A 22248-nucleotide genomic window follows, 5' to 3' on the forward strand; every position below is an offset into this window, starting at 1 on the left:
CTAGGAAGTCAAGATATGCGCCTAACATTCACTAAGGGTTAGTTAGCTCAAGAGCAGAAATACATTTGTTGCATATTCTGAACCCATGAATATGAGTGCTGTTACTGCGAGAGGAAAGGTGATAGTTATCTTTGAAGAGACTTGAAAGGACCGAAGTGCCACCTATTAGCTTATAGGGAGAGTAATATACAAACAGGGAAAAGAAATAAAGAGTTTGTCAGCCTCAGTCCTCATGCTCATCAGAACGGCACAAAACTGGAGTCAGGTGCAGAGGTGACTCACTTCGGGGAGCACAGAGGAGAGCGAAGCAGTCACGGGAAGCTTCATTCCAAGTAGAAGTTTGCAACATAATCAGTTCTTATTTTAGGACAATTATTTAATCTAAGACTAAACCAACACAATTCACTTTTCACAAAATGTATTAATTAAAAGTGCATTTTAAAAGAATGAGGCACTCTCATGTTTATCATAGTTGTAACATTTTACAGAGTCTATGTGAACCTTTGGGATTTAGAGTTAGCATGCCTTCATGAGACAAAGAGCTGCTTTAACTGTTATCGCTATGCTTTTCAGACTTCAGAAAGGACAGCACTAGGGATTTCAAAAACCCCAGACTCAGCAGAGATTCCACAGTTTTATTTGTGAAGTAAGACAGCTGACAGATTGTAGACTCAATTTTATTTCACAGAAGCTAAGGCCATGAATCTAGTCCTGGGTCTCTTGAATCAGTGATGATTAATGAATTTCAAGCCCTTTAAAACATGTGAAAGCCAGTAGTTCAGAAAGTAAAGGCTTCAYCTAGTACAGAAAAGAAGCAAAATCTTGTTGCATAGTGACATGGCCAAAGCATGGTCCAGCTGTGCTATTGTAGCACTTAGTGCTAGAATAAGAGCAACCTTGTTAAATGGGGATATGAGAATTTAAAACATTTCCCTCCACAGCAGCAGTTCACTGCTGTCATTTTAAAGAAAAGTGGATTCCCCAAGGCATCCTAGTGAGCAGCCTGCATCAAATGTTGTCTATGTGCATGCAAGTAAGTATCCCTTGGAGCAGTAAGCTGAGCAATGTGCCAGTGAATGACAAATAATAACTCAATATGCAGAGAAATAACTCCTGGGAACTCTTACTCAAAGCCAGGAGGGTTCTGGCTCGGACTGCAGGGCAAGGCAGTCTCCATTTTGAGAGGTACAGTGTATATGTTAAGCAAGAAGAAATGGTTTTAACAGTCTCAAGTCTTGGACCTGTGGCTCTCAAGAGCATGAGTTTGAGAGTAATTCAATATATTCCATGTTTAAGGATATGAGCATGCTCTTTTCTCACTTCCAGCACCACTAATCTACCATTTTGCAGCTGATTAATCACATTTTGCTAATCTAGTAAAGTAAAATGTATTCCCAATTTATGCTTCTTGAAATGAATAAATGCCAGTGGGGAGGCAAAAGGGCATTCTTTACATACACTGAGCCCCCAAAGTTGTACATTACAGTTGCTAGATTACAAYGTTTGTGCTTTCCAGTTAAGAGAAAAGGAAAAAAAGGAACAGCAGGAAATGGACAGGAKGACTGTGGAGCATTATACACGAACGCACGATAGAGCAAAGTCCTGCGACGTGGCTGATTCCACCTGGTGAAGAATCAAAAGACCTTTGCAACTATTTGTTACATCAGCCACCCTTCAGCAAGTCAAAAGAGGATTTATTTGCTTGAATTAGCTGTTTTATTTTATTAATGTGTTAGCTGTTTGGTTCAACAGTTTACATAAGCAGCCCTGCATCCAGCAGAAACAACACCTTGAACACTAGCAATTTGCCAGAATCACCCTCCCTCTTTGAACTGGTCTCTGTGGGCATCCAGACATCCAGAGATGCACCTAAAGGAGAGGGAATTCCTACCCTCCCACATCTCTCCAGCCCTTTCAGTGCACATGCTGGTGGACACCCCTTGGACTTCAGATCGTACAGGGATTTACACAAGCTTTCTTCTAATTAAAAGGGGTCCTACTGTGCCTATGAAAGCATCCAGATCATTGCACRTGCCTCTCTTTTTAAGTCATGCCTGGGATGACTTTAAGAGGAAGAAAAGTTGGTGCCCTTGCTCAGCAGGCAAAACAAAAAAGCATAAAAATGCACATTAAAGATGGTTACCATCTTAATTTACATCTTTTCCTGCTTTTCAAAATCTCATGCCCCTACTTACTAACCCACAAGCTAGTAGAAAAATAATTGCTAGAGTTCAGCTCTACCTTAAAACATCAGCAAGGGGACAGGATTTATACAGCATCTACTTAKTCTCATCTACAGGTGTATTTAAAAAGATGCAATATATACTATTATTTTGCAGGCAACATAACAAACAACTAAAATTCAGTCCTCAAATCCATAATATCAGACACTGCACAAAATTAGCAGTCATAAAAAAAGAATGAAAACAAAAAACAGAGTATAAATCATATATTTCTGAGCAAATATCATATACAGTTGTAGGTTGGCTATCATTAAACTGCTAAGAACRTAAGAGCAAAGAATCTGAAAAAATATATTTGTGAAAATCTTTGAAATCCTGCATTACATTTGAAATGGTTTCAAAAACAGGAAAAGCTCCAAATCTTATTTATTTTGAGCTTACTCAGTTTGCATCTTGTGCAAGTTTTACAGTGTGCAACTGGATTACTGTTGATGCATAAAGATGTAATTCACCAGTGTTAACCACAACTAATATTATTTATTTTAATAAATAATGAGATGACACAAACTGTGCATTCATCCTAATTATACATGATCAGAGGGATTCAAGTAAACAGAATTATGCTATGAATTTTCCAGAAGAAAAACAAATGTTAGAAAGAACACTCTCAACACCTTCTCTGAGTAATCTTCTTCTGACATTAGCATTAATCCTTTAAACCCATGGGCTGYGGTAGAAAAAATAAGATGCTTAAAGGTCAATGATAAAACTAGTAGGTAAAAAATTTGTTCTTCATCATATATGAAACTACAAGCTGYGTTTTCAATTTTCAGATGTAGTCACCTAAGCAGGGATTCTGCACACTTAACTTTAACCTTCTGAAAGTTAAGGACTAAGTTAACTGTCTGTTCCCTTCTATTCAATGCAGATTCTGTTTATCCAAGACACCAAYTTTAGAAGAATCCACCTATCCAAGATACCTGCTTTTATTCAGTCTATCAAGACAAGTTTCTACTTTTTTTCCCCTTCAGGAGGGGAAGAATGTACACGGCTGTCTTGGACCAGCCAGGGAATTTTTGAATGGCTCAGATTATGTGACAGTAATTGAGTCAGATCAATAAAGATTTCTAGGTGTCTGTACCCTAGTGGAAGTTATGGACCAAAATGTGTTTGTCAGTCTGTCCCGTTAGCGTACGATCTAGTGTCCCACAAAACCAGCAGAACTATTCTTGCGGTGTTTGTTGAGCACAGAAACAAACTTTCATACAGAGCATCTGTAGCCTGCAYTTACACTGGACAGCCTAAGGATGTGAATTGTAATTCACATCAAATAAGAGCACACAGCCGCGGGACTCAGTGCGTCCTCCCAGGTGTCCCACGTGTGAACAGAAGGTTTGCRCTGTGGACACAGTAAATGTCAAAGTAAGATGTCTTAATTGAAAGCCGTCACTCTCGCCACTCGTGAGCTGAGGACTGGGTACACCTCCCCGCTGAAGTTAATCATTTCTCCGGCACAGGATGGGGAGCGTTTTCCACGTGCTCTACGTCGACGTAGTGCAGCCAGTTGCTGTACACCAAGCCCAGCCTTGCGCGAGCCTTCGGAGTTAAGTGACCAGGATGTCCAGCAGCGCTGGCACGCTCGATCTGCCCCCGACGCTGGGGCCCTGGGTCGGCATGAGCTGCAGCATTGCTCACACGTGGTGCGGGGGCACCATGGCTTGGAGCAGGAGACAAGCCGGCTCTGGCAGCCAGAGCCAGTGCTTCGGCATCCTCGCTGCAGGATGGGCAGGAGCCTGCTGCCTGCCCTCCCAGCGCAGGCACTAGCAGATACAGGTCCTAACTGCGTGGGGGGACAGCCAGCACCCCCCCCGGCTCCCTCCCATGGCAGACTGTAATTGCACTTGGTTTTGTAGCTGCAGGATGTGCTGCTGGGAGAGAAAGAAAAATATCCAACATTATGGTTCTGCTGGAGGAAATATTAGCTCTAATGACCTCGGTGGAAAAAGAACCCCACATCTTGTTTGCTTGAGAGATGTACAGACTGAGACAGCAAGAGAAGAGGAGCAGAAATTATCTATTCTCTTTTTAACTTGCAATAGACCTTAATTTCAGCATTTTCACTGTTTTTTTACTACTAGACATTAGAGGTGTTAATATTACCTCTCTCATAGGAAATGTTATGAATAAGGTAGCACTTTTACAAGAAAACTTTTATTTAATCTCACTCTTAAGATGCTCCCTTTTCTTGGGAGGGGAAAGGGAATAAAGGTTGTTGTTTTTCTGATGCATGCTGAGAAATGCCTAGGAAATGTCACTTAATATTCAAGGCAGAAAGGGAGAGCACTCAGTGCCTAGATCTGATATCCTGTTAGCCTGTGTCCTTGAAAAATAATATTCTACAAGGAGAAATTTTGTAGTACTGAGGTGGGACTCCCTTATGTCTCAAAACATCAGGAATAAATGTTTTTAATGGATGATTTTTTTTCCCCTCACAATTATTGCTCTGCAGGGAACTGCCATCAGCAGTGACCTACATGTTGTCATGGCAGAAATGCATATTTCAGTTGCTGGTCTGAATGTAGATGATGGTTGGTTGATGCTCATTTATCTGCAGTGTGACATATTTAGAAAATAAATAATACCTGCCAGAGGGCCTTGCTTGCTTTGTACATGGATTCAGTTGGGGTCCCTTTTCCATATGGTGATATGGTAAAGCCGTTACAGACGACACGGGGTGCTGCTTACCGAAGAAGAGCAGCTGTCCTTGGAGATAAACGTATGTGACATGCCGTTTGTGCTGGACTGGGATAGGCATTTTTTTTGTAGGATGCTGTCAACCAKAAGCTCTCTGAAACTGCGCCAGAATTCGGAGAATTAAGAGAACTATTTTAAAATGATATGCTCATTTTTATGCTTTCTAGGAGGCTCCTGAGCCACCTTCCCAAGCCTTAGAGTACAGCCGTCCAGAATTGTTCTGTTCRGAATTATGGATTTTGAGGAGGGGGTGGTGAGGACCCAGCAGGTTGGCTGTTCCCATGCGTCTCGGACCTGGGGCTTTACGGGAGACCAGCAACTATCGGAAGATACCATTTCAGGCATCAGCAACATAGCTGGTGAGAAGAGTCTTTCCTTAACAAACTTTGCTGTGTTGTTAAAGGCACCATTTTCGTTTTTGATAGGCTTAAATGTGAAGAAGAAAATGTTTCAGCTCATCCGGGAGGAGAAGTCCGGTTATTTTTTGATGCTGCTGGTGTCCAAAGCACCTCCGAATGCACAGGCGGCACAGCTGCATCAAGGACAGCGGCCCTGCAGGAAGAGCAGGGGAAGAGGTCACATGTGTGGCTTTAACACCCTCCAGGCGGGCTGTTGCAAACAGGAAACGGCGGCTATACATCACCGCACGCCTGGCCTCCTGCCACCCCCGAGGGTGCTCGTGTCAGACCACAACCTCGAGCAGAGCGCGGCTCTCCCCGGCTCCCACGACCCACCTCGCGCAGCACACAGCAGTGAAAGCCAGACCCAGGTCTGCCGGGAGGCACCAGCCTGCCTGCAATTCCCTTCAAGCCTCATCATTTGCTGTCAGTAGGCAGCAGCGATGGGCATTAGTGGCTTCCCTCTTTTCTTTTTAAGCTGTACCAGAGTGTGTGTTATCTGATTAGAAGAGCTGATTGATACTTCCTTCAAAATCCCTCCACCCTCCAGCCCCAAATATAGTGTCATAACAAGTTTATTGGGAGCCTCATCATTTTCACGAAAAGGTAGGTCCCACGAAGTGCTTTTAGCAGCAGCATCGTTCAGTGTTCAGCCCTGGTCGGTGCCACTAGTGCAGCTATCACTTGGTGACCACCACCCAGGGCACAGGGTGTTTGGGTTAGAGCAGATAAGGAGAGCAGCCCATGGGAGGCAGGCGRAGAGCGCCGATAGGGACAGGATGCCGGCCGTGAAGGGGAGGTGAAATAAGGGGGAGGTAAGTGAGCCACGAGAAGGCAGCTTGGGTGTTACTGGAGGTGTTACCCARTGCTGGGGTACAAGGTAACAAGGCCAGCTGACACAGGGTGAGTTAAAGCAGCTATTGCAGCATCACTCTGCATGAGGGTGTCTGGCCGTTGTGCTTCCACACGTAAACACTCAATTTGAAAACATCTCATAAAGTTTCCATTCTTAAAGAAAACTAAAACTGAAGACTTACTAAAACAACAGGCAATCTCACTGCTCTGAAAAACACTTAGAAAGTCTAAGCATGCTCTTCAAAAAGACACCTGCATTTTTAGACTGTTAGCTAATTCTCCAGGCCACGTGCAGGATGCTGCCTGCAGTGCGAGCAGGTTATGTAGCCATCCAGCAAAGCAGCCAAGTCCCAGGAAGGGAGCCCGCCACATGCACTGCAAGCTCTCACTTCAGGGTGACTCGGGGCTGACACTCGCCAGCCCATCCGTGCGTGGGACCACACGCACCCGGGGAGGGCGAGCGCTGGGCAGCACATGGGGCGGCAGCCGGGGCAAGGAGATGGGACTAATATTCGCACAGATCTCTTAAATTGCTCCCTTTCAGTCAGCCAAAGATGTTAGAAATCAGCTACTYGGCAATTGTGACCCTACTCAGAAAAAGGCATGTTGAAAAACACTAGTCAGCAACAAAATGCCTTCCAGGCATTTATTATTGTAATCGCTGCAAAGGTGGAGTTCCACTTGGAAATGTTCCTTACTGCTGGAGCCATCGGGTCAGCCCTAGCCGTGTTTCTTGAGCCTGCTCCACAGGGTGTGCCTGAAACATGTTGGTATCTCCAATAAACAGGACACACGCAGAGCTGCAGGAGTCAGGAAACCAATGCAGCAAGGATTTGAGCTCCAAAAGATCACAACTCTGTGCACCATAGATTAAGCCGAATATCTGCTGCACACACAGAACAAACACTGTGCAGTTGTTTTCACACTATTCTCATCATGTTACTGTTTTGTGCGACGTGCAGGGCCTGAGTTACTGCTTTATTATTCCTGTTCTACATTGGTGCAACTCTGTTCATGGTGCAGTCACGGATCGCACCATCTGTAGCTTATTAAAATGATGAAAATCCAGGCTCTTTTATAATGTATGTAGTTTTCTGACTGAAGAAGGACATCTAAAGAACACAACCACACCAACGAGTAGTTTTCTAGAGACCTTATTCAGATCTTCCTCATAAAAGATAAGTAAAATTTCTCTCCATAATTCATTAAAATATTTGCAAATGATAAAAAAAATGGACCTGGAACTATTTGATTTACAGGTAAAAAATAAGCATTTGCTACAGGTCAGGCATACTGTTGGATAGCACTGGATTATTTGGTACATGATGCTAGCCTTTAGAAAAAGGCYATTATAATGGATTCACTATGTCACCTCTGTGGAGATTTCCTTAATTTTCCAYTAAAAACTAATATAAAAGATTTGATTTTAAAGACACACTTTCAGCTACATAAAATTTTAGCCCAAAAATAAAGATGAAAGGTAAGGAACTAGAAGATCAATGTTACGGTACATATATCACATTCATCAAAAAAAATTTGACTGCTATTTTTCATTTATGCTCTGACTAGTACACGATACACTCCTGATCAGTTGTGTGCTATAAAACAAAAGTTCCCAGTCCTGCTCATTAGCTAGCATCAGTTCCCATCAGAGGTGATTTTCTRTCTGCATTTATCAGCAGGTTCTGGACAGAATTCCTGGCTCCATTCCCACCTCAGATACCTGGGAACTGAAAGACTCCCACTGACTTTGGTGGCATTAGGAAATCAGAAAAATCTACCCTTAATTTCTAAGTAGTGTTGTTTTGCTTATATTTTTCTCCCAGACTCTATTTTGAGTTATATTACATGCTCCATCGGATAGCTTCCTACTGCAATAGGTTCACAGACCTGGAGGTCAAAAGACAGCATTATTGTTGTTACTGTTATTATTAGTACCACCACTATATTCTGACACTAGAGGAAATAGCATCTAAATATCAGGGAACAGAACTAACCTTAGTTATTTTCATTTTTGTAGAGTTAATAACATAGAACAGTGTATCATTTTGCGGTAGCTCACTTTTCCACACAGAATCCCGTGTGAACGAATAAAACAAATACTAAGAGGCACCTTCTTTCTGCAGAAAGAGTTGACTTAGGGGGCTGCTCGGAGGTACCAGCTCCATCGGCCTTTTGCCATCTGCATTCTTCACCCAGATGTCCGCTCCAAAGTCGATCAGTAGCGTCACCAGCTCGGGACTGCAAATCCTGGCAGCTGCGTGGAGGGGGGAGTCTAGGCCCTTTCCACTGTTCACGTTTGCTCCTGAACACAAAGAAACAATAAAGAATATTAACAATGCAGGAACCCATTTCCAATTCCTGCACTAGCTGCWATTTCTCTGACTGAACTGCAAACAGTATAGCATCCACGTGGAGGTGGGTTTCCACACCCCAGGGCAGAGAACTTCAGCTTGCACTGGGCCAGGCAGTAGTGGGGTTATCACTAAGGAAATCATCCCAGAGGAATGGTGCGCGAGGAGGTCCAATAACCTTTCACACACAGCCCAGACCACAGATATCCCAAAGCAGGACAAAAATGTATTTTCACCTGAGACCCTCCTCTAGTCACCAACCCACTGCACTGTTCCCTTAAATCATTACAGGGTTTCTACTTGCTGTCTACCAGAGTCCTAAGCCAATGRGATTTCCAACTGCCAGACTGATCGATCTGTCGGGAGAAAAAAAGTGAGGATGGAGAAGTTCTAGAGGCACTTTGTAGAGGACTTGCTGGTGGGTGTCCTCCAGTCCATGGCTCAAGGCTAAGGGCCATTAAAACACAAGAAGRCTGAGCTGCAGAACCAATTCAAAACTATCTGTGTTTCTTAAGTGCACATTCTCATACAGAGAAGGCAGCAAAAACACAAAGTGGCAGAAAAAAGAAAATCATAGTCTAACATWCAGAGTGTTCTTTTCTTTTTTCTTTATCTTTTTTTTTTCAAAGTGGCTTGCACCACCATTTTTGCAATATTGTGAGACTACATTATGTTACATGATCCTTTCTGGAGAAGAGATGTACTGCTATAGATAACAAGGAATGGCCTTGTGTAATTATCTGAGTGCTTAGCCTCATAGCTAGGCTTGTTTGATCCTAAGAATATAATGCTCAGTGTTTTTCTGTGTTGGATATGTTTCAAACTTTTTTATGAAATGAGTGGGAATTAAAAATGTGCTTGCAGAAATAACGTGTAAAAATGATTAAATCCTTCCTTTTGGATAAAGAGAGAGGAACAAAAGAAGGAAGTTTCTTCTTATCCTCTTCAAATAACTGCAGCATGACAGATACTGAAAAGACCGTGTTTGTTCTAAGTGCCAGCAGTAGTGYAAAATGCATGATCACCTGTCATTCTGCAGGGAGCAGGATAGCTGAGCTCCTTGGTCAAGAAGATCCCTATCACCCAGTCAACCTAGTTAAACCAGGGCTGCCATCAAGAGTGAAACATCTCAAGATTTCAGAGCAAGAACACCTAAATCTGTGATAAGACTCGAATCYCAAGACAGATGTTACAGAAACTAAAAGTGCACTCTTCCATATTTTTCTTTTTACCTGACTCAAGCAACTTCTTGGCACAGTTTACTTGCTGGTTTTCACAAGCTACATAAAGTGGAGTACCCAGATGTTTGATGTTGTGATCTATATTTACTCCGTGGGATGCAAGGAATTCGACACATTGCACATGACCTTAAAAGGGAAAAAGCAAGGTTAAATCACAGAGATCAGACATTTTTTGACAGTCTAAATTCCCCATTGCAGCAGAGTAATCTGGAAAGAATCACTATTTCATCAAGATGATAGTGTAATACTTCATCCACTCCCCTTACTCCAGCATTTTCAACCTGGAAAACAGGAGCCGCAAAGCCACAGTTAACAAAACCAGATAAGGTTCTTGCATTTTAGCATTTCAGATGTCTATCTAAGATAAGATAAATCATGCCCTGTTTCTCCCCAATGCTTATACAAGTAGCCAGACGACTCTCTCAGATGTCTCCATTACAGACAGCTAGCCTGGACCATGAAACCCGTTGTAGGTGTCACCAGGTGAACACAGAGGCCATGCAAGCCAAGCCAAGCTGCCCTCAGTAAACACCAGGGGTGGCAGGAACTGCATTGCTCATGATTAGACCAGATATGGGGGTATTTCACATGACGTAAGTCAAGTGAACAATTTCTCTTTCTTTTCTGCTTGAAACTTGTTGCTAGTAACATGGTGAGGATTGATGACACCCGCGGCGTTACCTCGCTTAGCAGCTTCATGGATAGGGGATGCTAAGTCACAGGGTGGATGCAGACTGGCTCCATGCTGCAGCAATAAATTCAAGCAAGCCACACTGCCACTGACACAAGCACTGAACAAAGGAGTGTGCCAGTCAACAGTAACACCATTCACCTGGGGGAAAAAATCACAAGTAGGCTTTTTCTTTCTTTGTCTTCTCTATGTATGATCACTATATCAAAAAGGATGAAAATAGCCCTATTCCTCAACAGAAAACAGGGCTCAATAACTTTTATTTTATTCCTTGCAAAAATTGCTTCCAAGGATTCCAACTTCGTATTAAAAACTCATTTTAAAAACTGAAAAGTAATTGCCTCAGTTTTCCCCTTTTGCAAAGAAAATATTTAGCTGGTATAACTCCAGGATCTTATGGAAGCTACTGAGAAATGTGTGCCTATTCCCCAAGTACCTCAGCTCAAACACATCAGCCTGTAGCCTAGTCCCACTCCTCTGGGTTCCCTTGTGCACCATGGTGCCTTATCAAGAGGAGACCACGGTGAATCCTCAAAGGGATTATYCTGGGCAAGACAAGTCCAGGAGAACACTGAGCACCTCACCTACACTCTCAGGAGATGTAACATCATTATGAATTTGAAATAGTCCATTTTTAGCAGAAAGTGCACAGTCTTGTTTTTTATTTTAAACTGAAAAGTAATATATGGACAATTAATTATTATTCACTATAATTTTGATATTAGGTTGAAAAGTAAAGGCTTTGAAGCATAGGCCTCATTTCATCACTTGACATGTTATCTCCATTTTCTTCCCATTTTATTGTCATTTGATACTAACAGTCTTATACCTCAGCTTCAGACTCAGCATATTGACACCAGTGGGATTAATGAGTGCAGACAATAAAATATATACTTTATTTTTACAAGATTATAAATCCTTAGTAAAAGGAAGCTTTTCTTATTTTTTCAGTATATAATGAGATCATTAAACYATTATTTGAAGAAGAACAATAACAACTGTTCTCTGTATCTGTGCCCTTTGGATTTGTATCTGTGCCTTTGTATCTGTGGATGCCTTTTGGATTGCTTTAAGGACATTTTATAACACATGCACTTTTAGCTGAGCGATGCAGTAAGTCACAGCAATACACAGCAGTGAAGTAGTATATCATCTAGTATTAAAGTGTGATAATAAAACAGACCAAAACTGGATGGTTTGTCCATCATGTGCTTACCTGAGCACCGTGTTTTAATAAGACACTGACACAAGCAGCATGACCCCCCAGGCAGGCTTCATGGAGAGGAGACACTTGGTCTGCTGTAAGCAGGTTAACATTGCTCCCCTGTGAAATAATAGAGAATATTATTACAGCAAAGCCCCTAAAAAGAAAAAAAAAGCTTTATATAATACTCCTTAAAATTTTGTATAACCTCACATTTCTCAACTGCCTGCAGTTAATTCACTGTTACCTCAATAAGTAAGTAAAGAAAGAGGTTATGATGCTTTGGCTGGAAAGGATTCCATAAATGGCATATCAGAGGCTATGCCTACTACATGCTCTTAAGCAAAACAGAAAGTTTTAGGCTTTCTGTCTAGTGCCGAATGCCAAGTGGGACCCCGCAGGCATCATCCTAGGCACTCAGCATTCCTTTATTTCTATTACATCACAAGTAACAAACTCTGAAATAAAAAGGATTAAAATATGTTATTTGTGTTGTTTGTACAGTCATGACTGCCACCTATTTACCTCACCAATCCTGCCCAGCAAGTATGTGATTACTTTATTGGAAAGAATTTTGAAACGATTTTCACTTGTTTTCCAATTTTCAGTTTGGCACATTTTGATGGAAAGTTAGCTTTTGCATTAGAAATAATTTATTTGATTCTACCATAGGTTCTTTTCTTTCTAGTAAACTTAGCCATCCAGAAGTTTAGGCTTGAAGAGTTTTTAATAACTCTTCCCTTTCTGTCAACTCCTCCGCAAGACCAAGAATTCAGTCTGAGAATTTCAAAGAATCAGAGCAGTGATGTTCAGAAATCACTTTTCCCTGGCCATTCCCTTCTGCAGGGGCAGGTTGGGCCCAGGACAGCCTCAGGCACTTCAGATGGCACCATGCATGGATGTGCGAGTAACTGAATTGATGCCTCAGGTGTGGGCATGTAGATGTGGAGCTGAGCACCACCACAGACACCAGACATTGCTGGAAGTTAAAGAAGCTACAAAGGAAGCCTGGGCAGCCACCAAGAGAGCAACCACGTTGCCTGCATGAAAATTAAAGTAGAGGATATTTTTATAGGTCTTCAGTTTAGTGCAAGGGGCTTGTGCTAGGAAAGGAACTGCCTGCAGAAAAAAAAAATATCTGTTATAAGCAGATTTCACAGCCTTCTTCCCCATCAAGTCAAAATGATTTAGTCACTCTGGATGTTTCACACTAAAACATAGCCTACATTCAACAGCTGAACAAATTCAGCAGAGTTCATATCAACCTAGCAAAGGGATACCTGGTGGATGAGTTTCTTCAGAGTAAGAAGACGTCCATGGACAGAAGCATCATGTAAAGGAGACCAGTCTGAAACAAAGTCTGTATAAAGAGAAAGAAAGGAAAAAAGCCAACAATTCCATRCACTGTTTCACCAGTGCACTTTTCTTCAAATGAGTGCCCTCAGGAAATCTCTTTTCTAATTTATTCCTTGAACTACCAAGCTTTTCTTGGAGCAGCCACCGGGAGGGAGTGAAAAAAGAGCATGACTTCCCTATGGGTTTGGTTTTAATTCTTTCTGTTGGGACTAAACTGCTATGTTCCCTTAAGAAGATAACAGAGCAATTTACAGAGCATCGCCTTGTTCTGACAGGGCTCCTCCTTTGCTTTGAATTATTTCCAGTGTCTTGTTTTTGCAAGCTCATTGCACTTTGCCAATTAGCACAAAAGGAGTATGTTTTGAAAAGGCTATAGCTGCTAAATCATTTACCCATACTCAGAGATGAGCTAGAATCAACAATACTTAATTGTGGAAGGTGCCAAAGCACAAGGACATAAACTGTGTTTATGAGGTTGATTTTGTCTCTCAGTTTTCACTGTTTGGTGCAGAGGTAGTTAAGTAATAGCTATATTCTCTGAACCACAGAAACCATGGAGCAGGATACAGCACATACAGAGAGAAGCTCAGCAGAACAGTCTGCCTTTGCTTTTTGTTTTCCTACTTAAATATTAGTGGGGGAAGGAAAGCACTCGGGATGAGTTGAGGTGGTCTTAGTGGGAAAAAAAAGTGCATTTCCAGAAAGCTTTTTTTACAAGAGAAAGAGGCACACATCCCAAAGGATGTGTGAAGTGCATGATTTCTTATTGCTTTCCTTCAGGAGGGCAAGGCAAAACAGCTATAACGAGGAGCCTGCTGAGGTTTACATGAAATGTTGAAGAGCCCAGCTCCCACACCCTGAAGCAAGCAAGTCTCCACGCAGGCGAGAGCCCCCTCCCTAGCACCTTGTGGGCAGGGGGCAGGGAGCCTGTCCTGGCACACCCACAGCCCCAGAGATGGGGTCCAGAGGGGTGAAATTTTACCCGAGTACATTGTAAAACTATTCCTACTGCTAAGATAAACCCACTGATATTTTCAGTGCCCGTAGAAAGATAGCCTCGCTAGATTATGTAGGGGGTAGGAAAGGCCCACATCAGAAGCAGGTTTTTAACTACTATTTCCAAGTAATCTTGGTTATTAAAACCTGGTGTTTAGAGACGTATCATGCACCAAAAACAGTTACTGGAAGTGTGGCAGCATAGCTCTGGTTGGATAAGGGAGGTAGGGGTACGAGCCTGGGCTCAATTTTGGCATCAAACCTGTCAGAGCACGTAGAGCGCTTTTTTTGAAGATCGTTTTGGGGGGTTACCAGGCAAAAAAATGATGTGATGCCTTTTACAAGGCAACCTTTCCACCATTCTTCAGTTACACAGCCTACCATAATGGTCTGAGGAAATAACRTAGCTCCTGATGACTTTTATGTTTCATTTCCCTAGATGCTATATTTTRTTCATTAACTTAATACAGGAAAACAATCTAGCTGAGTGCTAGGGACCATCCAAATTTTAACAATARCAAGGGGACCTTTAGTATTAGAGATTTCACAGCTCAAAGCAGGTTGACAGCACTAATCCCTCAGGAAGATATCACCTTTTTCAACATTCATTGCCTCAAAACTCAGTGTCTAGTCTGAGTTAATGACCCAGGTTCCCCCTGGGAAGGGAAAGAAGCATTTCCAGAGTGCATTTCATCCAGCTTCTTTTAGAAATACATTGAGCAGCCCACTGTGGATGTCCCTCTCTCCCTCCGTTAGGTACAGAAAAAACCCCGACGACCAGCTTGGGCAAGTTGTRAAGGTTTTCATCCACTAGATTTGTATGACATTGCAAAAGGCCAGTTATAGATTTAATTACTCTTGCAAGAGTCCTTTATGCCTGTAGAGTATATTATTCTAGAGTATCCATGGAGGCAAAAGGATATTTCTGCTGTTCCAGTGCACCATTTTTAAGTCACTAGATGTCCATCAAAATGCTTATCTGCATAGCATATTTAGCTGAGAGAGAAATTATTGCCTCTGAACAATGATTTATTGCAGGACAAAACTAGAGCAAATTTCAGTGTTTCCCTTCTTGATTACCAAAAAAAAAGTGGATCATGGTAAGAAGCAGATATTCAAAATGGCAATAGTCACACACATATCACAAGAGGGAGCCAGACAGGCCCCTGCAATGCTTCTTATGAAAATGAAGTAATTAAAAAAAAAAAAAAGAAAAAGAAAAAATTTGAGGAACATCAAAATTTCACCTTCTCTTGAAATAACACTTCCCTGCTGGTGGTTCATCATGCCCCTGGCTCACAGAGCAATCCCAGTGACATCTTGGAACTATCCCTGGAAGGAGAGTAGCTCATGGTAGGTTTGAAACCTGAGCAGGGAGTGAGCGGTGGGGAGGCCCTTAGGAAAGAATTGTCATTAGCAGTGGTCAGACAAGCAACTGATTCAGGATTTTCATACTTTCTTCTCATTGCCTTGTCTCTGGTTGACTTCTGTATACTTAAGGGAAAGGAAGGCGGAAGGCCTTGAAAAAAGACTGTATTAATTGTTTTATGACAGGCTTACATTTGCACAATCAAAACTATAACTGGTGCCCCCTTGGGGCACCGGAGACTGACCATGGCTGGAGACAGGGTGCAGACCCAGTGGTTGGAAGTCCCATTACCTGGTCAGTATATCCTGCTCATTGGTACAGTCAACATGACTACCAGCTCTGAAAGCTGAAGGAAACATACCTCCAAGAGCAGACCAGGAGGGACCGTCATGCACTGAGATTGTGCTTCTCCTGAGCACGAGCACTTCCTGCACTCTACCCAAGGTCTTATTSAACAGATTCCTCTTATGGTGCCTTCTCCTGCTCTTCACATGCATTCAGCATAGCTGGGGACTCCAGTCTTTTCCTGTAGATCATGTTTGTTGTCAGGAAGCTGACAAGATATTTGATGACCTGTTGACTGCAACTTGCAGATTAGGTGTTTTATGGACACRTTGAAATCAGTTATCTATTCCACTGCTGTGTGTGACTGGGAGAGACTACTCAGACTTAGCAAGCAAATCTGCACTGCCAAATAAAGAGGGCCAGGAAGATAACATAGCACTGAGCTGCTTCGCATTCACATGCTTAAYTGTGAGCTTGCTACCCACCTTATCCTGAATTGCTCCAGCTGACTCAAAAACAATACAGAGAACAGCTCAGGGAAATACTTCATACCAGGGAGAGCTGCCCAAGGGGCTCATGGGCAAAGCTGTGCCACGTTTGGCCCCTTCATCCTGACAAGCTTTCCTCCACAATATTATCCCAACAGGCTTTGTACATGCAAACATCCTTCCTGGCACAGTCAAAGTCATGTAACATATCACCTCAATTTCTTGCTATGAAAATGCCACTCTGCTGTGCTGCAACGTGGTCCTCACATTATTTCAGAGACTTTGAACTGGAAATACATATATAAAATAATAAGGATGTCTCAGGGTAATGAAGTCAGACCCATAGCGTWGATGTGGCCAGTTTGCTCTCAAGTTAACAGGAGTTATGCAAGCGAGGATGTGAAGGCTAGTCAGCCTACACCATCTGTTCTCAAAGACAGGAATGGTTCTAATCATCTCCTTCACTTAGCAGCATAGAAACAGCCAACGAGAGTAGATTTTGTGAGTCACRTGGTCTTTTCCAGTCTGGCATGCCTAGGACTATGAAAGTCAAAGGGAATAATGATAATAATAACAGAGAACTGAAGAGCAACAGAAAATTCAGACACAGAAAGATTCATCAACTCAGATGTAATTCACATTTGAGAGAAGCCTCAAAATTAGAATGCGTGAAATGAACAGACAAATGAACTCAGGGAGTCTGGGTAACACTTCACTTAGCTCTTAAAGAAAATTGCGTCCTTTGTTAACGGCATCGTCTGGGAACTGCCTGCCTCGTTTGCTGTGTTTCGTAGTCCATGTTCCACAACAAACATATATTTGCARTAAGTTCATAGATTTTCCTTGGCTTCAGCAAATAGACAGTAATTTCCAGAAGCTATGGCTCTGGTCTCATTAGGGTAGGGGGCCAAGCCATGCTGCAATTATTAAAGTGCAATATTATTATTAATTCATTTAAACAACTTTTTGCTTTAAAAAGTGATGCATGCCAAACACTGTTTATTAAATTATATTTCTCTGCGTAAACTTAAGCTTTTTTTTTTTTCAGACTGCAAAGTTGGATAGCTTTGTTGGATCATCTTTTTTGCTGCAGTGGTGCAGACACATGAGCATCTCTGCTCATTTTCATTAAGTGTCTCAGGAAATGTAGGCACTGTGTGTAGTGTGCAGTGGGATAACTGCCCCACATTTGCCAGTGCTTCATCAATGATCCTCACATGGGCTGTTTTAAGCAGCCCTGTGAGACAGTTCGTATCAGCAGTGATCAAGTGATCAGAGCAGGTGAAAACCAAACCCCAGAATTATCACTAAATAGAAGTGAARGCCCTTGTTCTTGTGTAATTTTCCAGAAGGAGGATTGTAGCATGCTCAGAGCCAAAGCCTCACCTCTCTCCTGATACCTTGAAGAAAAATCAGGTCTTCAAGGCAGCCTCTCCAGGGCCCACTGGCTCTGCCATGCTCCCCTTCTTGCATATCCTGACTATGTTACTGTTGGTATGATACTGTTACAAGGTCTCTCAAAAACCTCAAATTTTCCCATATAGAAATTAATGCTGTTGCAAGATCTGCATGAGTTGCAATGGAGCTATGCTTACAAAAACTAGATCGAGTAGCAGTCTAGCTCTGAGTTGCAACTTGATATTTTTCTGGCAGCATAGACAGCGACATGGTTTTGATCAAACCCAAAGTATTGCATTAATCCATTAGGATTCTGGTGAAAAAGAGGGAGGCGTATGGTTATGCCATCACAACTACATGCCGATCTTATCTATTCAGTGTTTTCTTGAGAAAGGGAAGTTTCTACTGAGATACTAAACCAGATCCAGATCAGACAACAGTCATCTATAGACTGGCCATTCTTGCAATTCTGTCAATTCTTAAAAACAAATTCAAAATTTGAAGATGAAAAATAAATATCAGTGGAAAATAAAAAGAGTTATGTACAAACTTTCCCTAAATTCTGCTAGGAATCCTGCAGTGAGCGAGACTGAAGATTTTATCCTAAATAAAAGTTGAGGCCTAAGGTATCTTTAAGCCAGTCTTGGATACATTGGTGAGGGAGCAGGTTATACAGGCATGTTTAATGACTAGCRTAGCCTTTGTAATCCTAATTGCAACTACATAATTACAAATCTCTGCAGCTGTGAACTGTGCAGCCAYGAACTGCTGCCTTTCCTGTCCCAGCTCCATCTGCAGCAAACACCTCCAGGGRGGCACCCTCCTCCAGCAGTAAGCAATTTTCCCCAGTTCCTGTGTCCAGGGCATCACCTTCAGGTTAATCAAAAAGCTTCCATTTTCTCCCTGCTCTATTCTGCAATCTGTGTTTCTTACCTGAAAAAGTCTGCAGTGGAAGCTGGGATCTTGCCCCTGTTTCTGTGCAGCACAGTAGGTACACCATCAGCAATATAACGATCAGTATTTAAGCCAGTTACAAGGTTCTGAGCAAAACCTAAGTGAATGCCAAAGCTAATTGGCTGTGGGCTTTTTGAATCATGAAATAGGAATTTTCACAGAAGTCCTCAAAATACTCTGCCCATGGGGGCTGCCTGCAAAGGAGCAAGGCTGCCGTCCACAGGTGGCACAGTTATGTTCACTGTATGYACCACCAAAGCAGCAAGGATTTCTGACTGCCAAAAAACAAATGCCCTGTCAYACAGGGACAGGCCAGTTTGTCCAATACTGAAATTTGCCCAGCACCTCAGTCCTCAGGCATGCTAAGTCAGGCATCAGGGCCCTCAGCATCCAGAAATCTAAAACTCTAAAGTCCAAATTCAGTGATATTGGAATATACAACATCTTTTCCACTGCTGAAAATCCCGGCTGACACGGAGGTTGTATTAAACTTTGGATTATATTTGATTGCAGTGCTACCACTTGGGCATTTGAATGCTGACAGCATATACAGAGAGAGCTTTATATCGTTAACCACACAAACATGCAAATCCTGATTGCTCCCTGTGGATGGCAGAGCCTTTCTAGGAGAGCATTCATTTTTATGGTAAGGGTTTAAAGTATCTTTTTCCAGTCTCTGATCATGTGGATGATGTGGCACACTGGATACCGGGTGATCGACTGCTTTCCCTCAGCGGTGGTCTCACATGATACATCTCCCAAGGGGCTTTGAAAACCTTTCAACTGAAGTATACTCTTGTACACACTTTTGCATAATATATACGCTTAATATGTATTGCATATAATAGTATTCTGTGTGGTATTTTTGATATTGAAAGGCCTTCACAGGAAGTTTGTTATATATATAGCCAGAGACAAATGCATTCCTGTTGTAAGTCACCAGAGAAGCTCATTAGCTCTGCTTAGGACCAGGCAGACCCAAGAGATATAAGCTGAACTCTTCTCTTCAAAGGACCAACTCCTCGGCTTGCAGCAGGCCCCCCTACTTCCCGTCCAGCTGCACGAAGCCTCACACCATTTTGCCAGAGCTCCAGAGCAGACCTGATTTGGTTCACACTGTTAGTAACGATGCTCTCCTTTTCCCATTCACCCCAGCCTCACACACCCACTATACATACCTGCACACACATGAGGATAGCAAATAGCACAGCAAACATACTGATCATCTTTGCATCGTATCTTTGCATTGTATGTTACCTCTTCCTATTTTTATGGTCCTATTTTTCTTTTTGGTATGAATAGAAGAATCATGAAGAGCCCAGGAAAGGAGTTAGAATAGTGTAAATTTGCCTCCTTAATTCTTARTTTACCTCCTTGTTCCCACTGCGTTGGTCACGATCTGAAGGAGCAACTTCTCAGAAAACAAGGCTACAGAGAACACATCTAGTTAAACTGTTATGTGAAATTACTTGTYTTTTGTCAGCACGTCATATTTTCACAGGCTCCAGGCCAGACAACAGAGCAATGACCAGGGTGAAGTCATTTGTCTGAATAACTGTTCACCAGTGATCACAGCTGAATAATGGCCTGTCCATTGTGGAAGATCCCACTAACGCTGGCTCAGGCTTTGAAGAATATTTATGCTTGTCTATAGAAAARGGGAAAGGCAAAGGCAAAAGCAAAGGCAAAGGGAAAGGCAAAGGAAGGAAAAAGAGAGGGTAGGGTAGAGCAGAGTAGAGCAGAACAGAGCAAAGAAGAGGAGAGGAAAGATGAAASAGAAGAAAGAGAAAAGTAGAAAGAGAAATGAGGAATATAAAGAAAAGAGGAACTGAGCCAATGCTGAGCTTTCAGTTGGCACTAATCTAAGCTAAACATGCCACACTGCAACTTCTTTCTCAGTTTGTTGTGGTTTAAACAGTGCATTTGTTTCCGCTTATAAGAACGGCACTACAGAATCAGATATTCTTTTTTGTGACACACAAAAAAAMCCCAAATTCAGTTAAAATATGAATAGCATATAAAAAGCGCATCTGAAGAGCAAGAACATAGGGACGTTGTGTGGGACTGTACATGGACCTGCACTGTAAATAGGATATCAGGAGGAACACGCTGCCGTCGCCTGACTTTGCTCTATCCACCCAGCACTCATCCACTTCGGCTGGCAGACTAGAAGATTAGCAGAGAGGCAGGAGCATTACTTACCCCTCATAAGTGGGTTTGATAGAGAAGTTGCAGATGGCTGGCATCCGGCTCCTTGCAATTTGCTGACGTTTTGATTTGCTCCCTCATCATCCATCTCAGCCCAGGCTGTCCAATTTCTGTTTTTTCACTTCACAGTTGGTCTCAAGAGTTCAAATTCCATCCTCCTCGACAAACCTCTGGTTATGGGAGTAATCTATTAAGCAGGCTCTGTGTGCACACAACAAACAGACCTTGCAGCAGACTGGAACTTGGTGCCGGCAGCACTTTGTGCAGAAACTTGAGTACCTGGGTTGGGATTTAATGAAACACCTCCCTCACTCAGTTGGGAGGCAGCCAGCAATCAGGCAGACCACACTGTACAAAGCAAGAGACGCGCCTGATGTCATATCCTTTCCAACACTGCGCCCAATCGGGACGCCTGCCGTCTGTTTTTATCAGGAAGGAAATTCTTAGTTTGCCAAAAAAACAAGACAGAAAGAGCCAGTTCAACTAGTTGAGCAAACTCTGCCTGCAGGGGATTTGTAAAGAAAACCCAGAGAGATACTAGGGTGCACTGATCTGCACCACTCCTAAGCGAGTCATTTGCAGGCAGCTTTGCCTTGTGTCTCTCTGAGTACGGTGCAGTATGCAAAACCACTCGTGTTATCTGAAAACTCCGTGACGGTATGCAAGAAATGGAGTGCTGAATTCCTTTTACTCAGCAGTGRCCACCGCATACCGTAAGAATATTGAAACCACATGTTTGTAGAGCCGTGCTTTCCACTGGAAGTCCTTTATTGCCTCCACGGCATGAAAAACCCAGCATCATGCCGGCTGATTGCCTTCCACTCGTTTCAATCAGTTTCCCTGAGTCATAATCATACCAATAGTTTCGTATCTGAGCGCTGTCTTTTTATTTCTAAGCAATTTCTCCATCTAAAACACAAACCGTGGAACGACCAGCAAATAAATAGCAATAGATCTCCACCTCATTTCTCTGAGTGTTTACATAAATCTTGTCCTCACAGATCATCTCTGTTTGCACATTTTTGATTGCCAAATAATTCACAAGCAAAATATCTGTTTGCTCTGTCTGAATATTTGTTCATTTGTGTACAAGTGCAAGCAGGGAGGACATCCATGTAAAATCTCATCCATGTAAATATAAATTAAAATTGTCTTAAATTTGTCCTTCAGGGTATAATTTGTATCTCTTCCCAATCCTAAGCAGCTGGAATTCACTTTTATTCCTATTTATAACACATTCAAGATATTTGGAATCATTTTTAAATTTTTTTTCTATATCTTAAAAAATCTGTTATATTAATAGATATAAACAGCAGCTCAACTTCACCCACAAACCCTGCTTGCAGGGAATCTGTGAAGGTGGTCTGGAGACATCCTGAACCTCAACTGCCGATGAAATACGGATGAGGAAAAGGCCTGCCAGTTCTCTTGGCTCCTAAGTGTGACTCCACRTGCTTGATGCAGGCTTAAACACTTTGGTCTGATTGGCATAGATGTTTGTGTCTGAGCTATTG

The 22248-nt window shown here is 42.4% G+C and overlaps 1 protein-coding gene across 5 annotated transcripts; it reads right to left on the reverse strand.

Moving 5' to 3' along the window:
- Positions 1–666: 666 nt before the first annotated feature.
- Positions 667–21124, reverse strand: ASB9 (ankyrin repeat and SOCS box containing 9). 5 transcript variants are annotated; one of them, XR_014898014.1, is made up of 9 exons: positions 20729–20812; positions 15763–17091; positions 12961–13040; positions 11693–11800; positions 10467–10617; positions 9777–9911; positions 8304–8495; positions 4826–5489; positions 4025–4108 (listed from the first exon to the last, which is right to left on the reverse strand). XR_014898014.1 is itself a non-coding variant. In XM_085323167.1 (8 exons), the coding sequence occupies exons 2-8, from the start codon at positions 15896–15898 to the stop codon at positions 4020–4022; spliced, it is 894 nt and encodes a 297-aa protein (XP_085179293.1). In that variant the 5' UTR covers positions 15899–17091; positions 20729–20812; the 3' UTR covers positions 667–4019. The 5 variants fall into 5 exon arrangements, 3 of the variants coding, with proteins under 3 accessions (XP_085179293.1, XP_085179291.1, XP_085179294.1); XR_014898013.1 differs by having other exon boundaries at positions 4028–4111; XM_085323167.1 differs by lacking the exon at positions 4826–5489 and having other exon boundaries at positions 667–4111.
- Positions 21125–22248: the final 1124 nt, after the last annotated feature.

Source organism: Rhea americana, unplaced genomic scaffold (assembly GCF_003343005.1).
Source record: "Rhea americana isolate MKP2758 unplaced genomic scaffold, rheAme1 scaffold_82, whole genome shotgun sequence".
NCBI lineage: Eukaryota > Metazoa > Chordata > Aves > Rheiformes > Rheidae > Rhea > Rhea americana.